Genomic DNA, 9,465 nt, shown 5'->3' on the forward strand with positions numbered 1-9,465 from the left:
CAGAGACATTAGGATTTTCTCGGAAGCAAGAGAGATTGAAAAATTAACAACCACCTTCGCCGGGAATCAAACCACGGACCTCTGAAATAACGGCTCAGTGTGCTAACCACTACACCACGCTAGGAAGGCGGGAGAAATACCTTATAAGTTAATTTAACATAACTTAGGTTGGTAGAAAAGCATGATGCTAAGTGTACATAAGTTAGTATTATTAAAAAAGTTAAGTAAATGTTAGTATTATTATTGAAATTGATTTCTGTTATAAATGTTATGACAGATTATAAATCTTAGTACAGGCAAATACTGAAAATCTGCTGACCTGAAATATGACAGCTTCTGAAATCGTGTTGCCTCTCAAAACATTTAATTTATAGGTTCCGGGAACCGCTACATGGAGAACGAAATACCGAAGAAAAATAATTACGGAATAAAAATGAGTCATAACAAGAATACCAAATTACTGACATCATGATAAAAGCTTTTTCCCATCCAATCTGCATTGAGGTAAAAAAGCAGATGATTCACTCAACTTTTCTTTCAAGTTCACGATTTACGTTGCATTTTCTGAGCTTTGTTATTTCACAAGATTGTTTAATGCTGCTGCTTTGTTTTTTTATCCAGATATTCTGTGGATAAATTAAAAATATTTTAAATTTCAGCACTTTTGACACAATGACAGAGAAACGCGTTCATGATTTTACTGATTGCAACGTTGAAAAACGTATACATGTTGCACAGACGGTAATGCAAAAAGTGGAAATTTTGCAAAAAGTTGGGGGCAGGTACTACTCCTCGGTTTATAGCAAAAGCGTATGGAATTGCTACACAAACGGTGTATGATATACGGAAAAATAAAGAAAAGCTGTTGAAATTTTACAGCAGCAGTGATTTTAACACTGGAATTTGAAACCAGAAATCTTTGCACGAGGCGAAATCGGCAAACCTCGATGCTGTCTTGTACGAGTGGTTCCGGCAATGGAGTAATGGACCAAATTCAGGACTGCTCCTGAGAGAATATGGAAAACAGATTCATGCTGATTTAAAAATAGATCAATTTTTTAGCATATCTTTTTTTCACGTGCATATGTTCATGCTTTCCACTACGATCTCCTCCATGCTCCCTGTAACCTATTCAATTAAATTTTTGGCCACTTCGGCTCATGCACTGTTAATGGCGGATAAATACGTATAATAGCATCCAAGAAAGCCATAAATAGATACCCCCCACAAGCCTTCTTGTGCCACACATATTCGGCCAAATAATAGTCGAAGCCATCCTTCAATTTTCTCCTGGCTAAACCTCCTGGCTTCAATTTTCTCTTGGCTTAACTGCACTCCACATTCCCTCTATTTTATTAATGTTGGCACCTGTATACGGGTCCTTAAATTGCAGACTATAATTTACCGATAAGTGTCCAAAGCCTTCATCTGAAAGGTGGTTAACATTTACTCTACAGTACCCCTTGGCGAATCATCTTTTTTTTTTTTTAACGCCAAGATTGGAACCAGGAAAGATTGGCACCAACTTCAAGATGGTGCCGATCCTTCCTCCCGCTACACAAAAACCAAAACAAGAAGGTCAAAGATTTACACAAACTCTGTGTTCATGTACGCACCGACCTATTTTAACTTTAAAAAAAAAAAAAAATCAGAGAATTTCACAAACTAGGCATTGTGCACTGCCTTAACTTTGTCTATGCACATATCGATCTCTTTTCACTTAAACAAAATCAGGAAGCTAAAACAAAGTTAAAATTATCATGTTAACCAGAAAAAATGGTACTACAGTCAAAAGTCTTTAATCCGGACTCCTCGGAACTTCGGCGATTCCAGATTATACATAGATCATCAGTTCAAATCTGGTAAGATGGCATGCAGAAATTATACAATTAAAAATATGAAATCGTAATTTATGAAATACAGAGCAATTGTGATTTAAAGGGTATCAAAATTTACAAAAAAAACTTAATATCTATTTGTTTACTTTATTAAAGATTTCTTTCACTGCGCGCATGCGTAAAGCATATATTACGCATAGTCGAAATTAGAAAATTGCAACCATAAAACTATTTCATGCTTATTCGTGACATTTATAATGACGAGGAAATTCATTTAAATCATATCCGAGTGCATCGAGATGAAACACTACATTTACTAAGGAATTATAAGCCGAATAAAATAAAAACATCTGCCCTGAAGATGAGGATAGTGCTGCCAGATCAACTTCCAGTTCATTGTGTGAAGCGATGTTTTTCTATAATGAATGAGGCCTTTTCTTTGAAAAAATTCTCGGTAAAGTGCAGAATCGCCCACTTATGTGTTTGCCGCTTTTTACAAGCGTAAAAAGAATTGGATTTCTGTCAATTTTATTTTACGTTTTAAGTGAAAAGAGGTTGATGTGTACATGAATACAGAGTATATGCAATTCGTAAAAACGCGTCAAGCAGTGGGTGATTCTACACTTTACCGAAAATTCTACTGCAGACTTTTCGTCATGGACAATTCCCAAATTGTTAAATCTATAGAATATCAAAAAAGGATTTAAAAATTAAACTAGTATTTCAATGTCGTCTTAAGAAATATAGAAACAACTTAAACAACTTACATTGAAAGAAATGTTTAATAAAGTAAAGAAATAAATATTAAGCTTTTTTTTGTAACTAGATCATAATTGTTCTTTATTTCATAATTTTGCTGTCGGTATCATAAATTACGGTTTCATATTTTTAATTTTATAATTTCTGCATGTCATCTTCCCAGATTTAAACTGATGATCGATAATCTGGAATCGCTGTAGTCCCGACGAGTCCGGATTAACGACTTTGACTGTATTTTACTAAGTAAAAAGAAAAATTTCAAAATTCATAAGTTCTTTGAAGTATATAATATTATAATAGTTGTGGGTCTTTCTGTGTGTTTTTTAATGTGCTGTGTTCATAATTATGCTCACTTCAGAAACAGTACACGCCATGTACTCTTCGAAGCAGCGAATTTAGGGAAGCACTTCTGCAAAAAACCTGGTAAATATAAACATTGCCAAAAATGGCGGCTTTACTCTTATATGTGCCCTAATTTCACCGAATGTGCCGATTTTAAACTTGCTATTATTTTGCTGTGGGTATCATCATTTGAGTATGTCTGAGGTGGGTAAAAGAGGATGAATGTTGATTAACTGCAGATGAGCCAAAGTGACCAAAAATTTAATTGAATTGCTTACATGGAGGAGGTGGCAGGAAGCATAATCATATACATGTGAAAACAAGGTTTGGTAAAAAATTGACGTTTCATTTATATATTCCTTTCTGTGTGTTAAATTTTGTTAAAACATTTTTTGGTGAATCTTCGTATTACGGCAACTTGATTACGCAATCTGAAATCAGCGTGTACGCTCTAGATTTGGCGCGCAGTTAGATGGGCGCGATTGCTAGATTTGGCGCTTTTGCGCATACATTTTCGCTCCTCAAAAAGGAATAGTACCGAAAAAATTTGCTGCTGTCTTAACACACAGAGACGAACAAATAACCAAAAATATACAAACAGAGTAATAAAACCAAGTCATAAATAACCAAAAATACATATTTCCTAACATAAAAACATTAAACAACAAATGGGCTAATCTTTGGAATTTGGTAACAGATAGTTTGGTGACATTTTGGTAAGGTGATAAAGGTTAATAGCTAGGACTTTAGCAATAATCTGAGAAGTACACAGTTCGAATCGCAGATTATTTTGTCTTAGAGAAACGAGAAATCCTGAGACATGTAATGTGACATTTTGCGGAAAATTCTGATCGTGATTTTAGCTAATAAGTACTTAGAAAGAATTCCGCTGCTAAAGTGCAAAATCACCCACTTATTTGGCACTTTTTACAACAGTAAGAAGAATTGGATTTTTGTCAATTTTCTTTGACTTTTTAAGTGAAAATAGGTCGATGTGTACATGGATAAAGTCAAGAGTGTGCGTAATACCATTTTTGTGCAATTCTAGGATTTTTTTTTTTAAGTAAAAATATGTTGACGTGCACATGGATACCATATATGTGCAATTCTTAAAAACGCGGTAAGAAGTGGGCGATTATGCGCTTTCTACCAACTTCGCACCTAATCTTAGTCATGATTAAGCACTTTTGTTCCATAAAAGTTCTAACATAAGCGTAATTCGGCTAGCAGATCGTAGGAAAAAATGTTGAGTAAAAAAAAATATGCCTTTACTTCATAAAAAACAAAATGGCGTCCAAAAAAAAAAAAAAAACTAGCAGGTTGTTGTAGCAAGGTTGGTCGCCAAGTTACCGTAATCCGAAGATTCACCACAAAATGTTTTAACAAAATTTAACACACAGAAAGGAATATATAAATGAAACGTCAATTTTTTACCAAACCTTTTTTTCACGTGTATATGATTATGCTTTCTGCCACCTCCTCCATGTAAGCAATTCAATTAAATTTTTAGTCGCTTTAGCTCATCTGCAGTTAATCAACATTCATCCTCTTACCCACCTCAGACATACTCAAATAATGATACCCACAGCAAAATAATAGCAAGTTTAAAATCGGCACATTCGGTGAAATTAGGGTGCATATAAGAGTACAGCCGCCATTTTTGGCAATGTTTATATTTACCAGGTTTTCTGCAGAAGTGCTTCCCTAAATTCGCTGCTTCGAAGAGCACATGGCGTGTACTGTTTCTGAAATGAGCATAATTATGAACACAGCACATTAAAAAACATGCAGAAAGACCCACAACTATTATAATATTATATACTTCAAAGAACTTATGAATTTTGAAATTTTTCTTTTTACTTAATAAAATACAGTCAAAAGTCATTAATCCGGACTCGTCGGGACTTCGGCGATTCCGGATTATCGATCATCAGTTTAAATCTGGTAAGATGACATGCAGAAATTATAAAATTAAAAATATGAAACTGTAATTTATGATACCCACAGCAAAATTATGAAATAAAGAACAATTATGATCTATTTACAAAAAAAAAAAAAAGCTTAATATTTATTTCTTTACCTTAATAAACATTTCTTTCAATGTAAGTTAAGTTGCTTTGTTTTATGTGATAATACTTTCTCTTTAGTTCTATAAACAGACATAATTTCTTCTTCAGTTACAAAGTTCCGCTGTTCAAGTCCTATAATTGCTGTGTCGAGAATACCGACTGTCGATCGAAATTTTTTCGTTTTCAATAACCTCCATGTCACTTTCTTCACTATCGGAAGCGAATTATAATGACGAGGAATTTGATTTAAATCATATCAAAGATGGAGTACATTGAGATGAAATACTACATTTAGTAAGAAACTATAAGCCAAATAAAATAAAAACATCTGCCCTGAAGATAAGGATAGTGCTGACAGATCAACTTCCAATTCATTGCGCGCTTCGGCGTATATTAATTATTCATAACATATATATAATTACACCGCAGGGAAAAAGTGAAAACCTTTCACTTCTTATCAGAAACTGTTTCATAAAACACATTTTGACAGATATAAACAATGTCAAAATTTTGTTTCAATTCATGGAAACTGAAGAATTATACGCATATAAGAATTACATTCAAACCAGATTGTGCATTTTTCATACACTATTATGAAATAACACAAAGTATAGCCACTTCAAAATGGCTTAATGATATCAAAACATATTGTTACCCTCCTTAAAAATTACTAGTTAGTATTTCCATATGATGTTGCTCCTTGAAATTTTTTCTGTTACATTAAAAACACCTGAATAAAAAATAATAAAAAATACCCAGGGGAAAAAATGAAATGATCAAACATTGATCATTTCCATCACTGATTAATATATTTTATTAATGTTAAACACGACGGTTCTGTCAAAAATAGGAAACTAACAACATTTATACAAAATTACATCAAAACAATAAAATACTTATAAAAAATTTAAAAGAATTGGGACCGAGTTAGAAACTTTACTGCTAATGAGCTAATAATGTTACGTTTAACCTCTAATGTAAAAATAATTATTAATTTTAAGACAGTTATGTACTTCAAAATTAGAGCAAAATGTGCAAGCACAAAGGAGGGGGGAATTCCGTTAGATTTTACACATTATAGAAAGAAAGGATAACGGTTCTGTGAATTCTCCAAAATAACCAATAGATAAATAATGTTCACAATATGAATTCTGTTTATTAAGCGTAAACTACTGGAAGAATAACGTTCATACTATAAACTTCTTCCTCACTGCTGATTTATATCATAAACATTATTATTTTAATATAAAAACACCTGCCATTTTGATGTTTTGTAAGGTACTTGCTCTTTGGAAAATTTATTTTAAATACGGTCTGCATTCATTACAAACCCGGAAGATTTTATATACCTGACAGAAACTTTCAACAAATATATATTATAAATAGTTTCGTTACAAAATTATAATACAGAGTAACATAAAAAAACAGATTAGTTTGATCATTATATTACTTACCTCGTCATAATTTATACAAACTATTAGCTATGCGTAAAATTTTGTACTATAGATGACAGATCTTCCCCTCTTGTAATAATACCGAAAAATAATAATGAGCACCAGTTTTTGAACTTAAACTATAAATAATATGAATAACACACAAAATCCAAAAAATTTAAAATGACATTACTATAACAAGGAACATGGCGAGGGTACTGAACTAAGTGAACGCAATTGTTATCCTTCTTCAGCGTGATGCCAGATATAAAATTTATGTTTCATACAAGGCAAGTATCCGCGATTTCAGCGCTCTGATACGCCATCTAGTGGCTAAAAGGTGGAAACATTAAAAATCGGTATTTAGGTTTGACAATGCTTAGTTTATGAAGCGTGTTGTGATCCAAAAGTAATTAAACGTTTTATTTTTTATTGTTGTGGGCATATGCATAACTTAGAAAGAAGTACAAACCACACGTTTTGTTGTGTACACCAGTGTAAATCACGAGCTTGCAAGGAACCTGAGTTATGCTTCCATCGCATTCTTGGTTCGAAAAATATCGAACGAGAAAGCAAAAACTATCCGCGATTCAATTCACCTACAGATGGCGCTTTCACACATTAGTATAGCGTATAAAATTCGGTATTTTGATTTGTGATCTGACTTCGTACATTCAAAAATGGAGTTGCTTAGCTCTTCCGAAATGTTTGATTTTGTTCAAGGAGGCGTAAATTCTCGCTGTATTACTGAAGCAGAAAGAATTTTAAAAAGCTGTTCATTTGGTAATGCACGGAATTTTACTTGAAATCCAATGTACAAGTTTTGGCATTCTATTTAAGGATAAGTTCTATAGCGTCTTGATCGCATGAAATCGAAGAACATTTCATTGTTCAAAAAGGACAAATAAAATTTCTAAAAAAAAATTCTTGTTCATGTAAAGGAGGAACTGCTGGCTGTTGTGGGAAATTGTGTCGCTGTTTTATTGTATTGTGATAGGTAGCTGATTTTAAGGTTCACTGATTGTAAACAAATGATTTCATATGTGTTTTACTTGGGATTTTGAGAAAATCTGTGCAGTCAAAAGTGTCTTTTTCCCCATAAAAATGATATTGAATCATTATATGTATACTAAAAATATATTGATCTATTATATGCATCTATTGTATTTATTATACGCATGATAGCACTAATCATCAGATGCAATTTTGGGAATATCAACAAGCAAAGCACTTAAAAATGACAAGCAAAGCACTTGTTATAGAACTATTAATATTCTGTATGTATAGAAAATACATGCAATGAATAATACCATGACCAAACATTTCAGAAAAAAAAAGCAGATTAAGTATTACCTACCTCAGTACTTGAGAAAGCAATCCTGCCATATAACATGTAGTTAACTTTTGATTACATAATATTACAAGCATTTTCTTTAGATTTGTCCTACGAGTGGTCAAAACTGGTAGTTCAATCTCAGCTCAAATCCGGGTGAACAAGCAGTGCATTTTTTTTTCTTTTGCAAATACGAACTAGTTTCCCCTATAAAGTTCTTCATAAAGGCATTCTTCTTCAGGCTGATAACCAATGTGCTTAGTCATATTCAAAGACCCTAATCTAACCTTACCTTTCCTTTAGATTCTATATTCACATGTTATATCTTTATCTGTTAAGATTTGTTCATAACAGAATCACCAAGCTCCTACCAATCCAGCAAGAGCATACTCAAAACATGTCAAAACCATGTAATTTATAATAAAATCGATTATGTTTCCACCTTGCAAACCTTTATAAATGTTCCAAATTTTCTTAAGGATTCTTAATAACCTTATTATTTAGAAATGTGTTTATTGTTGTTTTTATATTAACAAAAGCATTTAAATATAAAATGTCAATTTTAAAAATAACTGAAGTTTTCTTTTAACCAGTTTTGCTTTTCTAATGCTGTTTTTAATTATTAACATTGTGTCTGAACCAAAAATTTAAGAATAAGTCTATTAAAAAAGTCTGTGTGATAAGTCTATTAATTAATTACATTGTATGAACTTCACCATCTTTGAATATGAAACACTGAACTAACTCTTTGAATATGAAACATCCTAAATGAAAACACCGAGTCCATTCCAATCTAATACAAGAATAAATTATATATATCAAAATTCACAGTACGAGCTTCTCCGTATTATATTACACAAAGATTAGAAACCAAGACTACACTTAAGAAATCATACACTGACATGATGGTCTTGTATTGAAACATAATTGTAGCAACATAGATGATATAAATTACATTATGCTAAAGAATTATTTAAATTTCCTAAATAAATCATAGCATTTAGAGTAACCAAAGACACATACACAAAAAAAAATCAGATTTGTTGTAAAATGTGTGTCATGTCTTTCCCTATGCTATAATAACTTCACACATTATCTACACACTTTCCTGTCAGTCAAGAAGTTTGATGGAAATATTGTCCTTACAAAAATTATTCTGACATATATTTTGAGAAACAGATATTTCTTTTTGAGTTACATGATCAACAGAAACTATACTGATATAGCATATAAAAAACTTTGAAAAATTATATGTTGAAACTTGTGGAAATTTGGGAGGAACTATTTATTTGCTTCGATAATCGACAGATAAAAGTGGTTTATTAAGGATTTCTCAGTGTTATATGAAACCACCGAGAATTTATGAGTACGTTTTGATATCGTGCTCATCCATTATTGGGGCTAACGTACATTGTTATCAGTTTTTGTTAGCCAAAAATAGTCAAAAGTAGAGTAAAAATATTAGGAGTTTGACGATAATCATCAATATACCATAATGTATTTGCATAGAAATATAATACCCAACAACCAAAAATAAATTAAACTTTTCAAATGAATTTTAGTATGCCATAATGGTTTCATGGGAAAATATAACATACCTCTTAAACAACTACAATCATTATATACAACAGCCATTTCATTAAAAAAAGGCATAAATTATATTAATCAGACAAAATTTGTTGTAAGAGCTT

At 32.0% G+C, this 9,465-nt stretch overlaps 1 protein-coding gene across 3 annotated transcripts in view; it reads right to left on the minus strand.

Moving 5' to 3' along the window:
- The window catches only part of LOC118192723 (poly(A) polymerase type 3-like), a 94,505-nt gene extending 87,818 nt beyond the window's left edge, over positions 1–6,687 (minus strand). For 2 of the 3 annotated variants that reach the window (XM_085812964.1, XM_085812965.1), the window contains exon 1: positions 6,463–6,686. In XM_085812964.1, coding sequence (XP_085669090.1) covers positions 6,463–6,470 — 8 coding nt within the window. In that variant the 5' untranslated portion in view covers positions 6,471–6,686. Of the gene's footprint in view, positions 1–6,462 lie in introns of all 3 variants that reach the window. The other variant, XM_085812966.1, reaches the window with a different exon arrangement.
- Between the last annotated feature and the right edge of the window lie 2,778 nt (positions 6,688–9,465).

Source organism: Stegodyphus dumicola, chromosome 3, assembly GCF_044657685.1.
Source record: "Stegodyphus dumicola isolate Sdum_Otavi_A_Nest chromosome 3, ASM4465768v1".
Lineage (NCBI taxonomy): Eukaryota > Metazoa > Arthropoda > Arachnida > Araneae > Eresidae > Stegodyphus > Stegodyphus dumicola.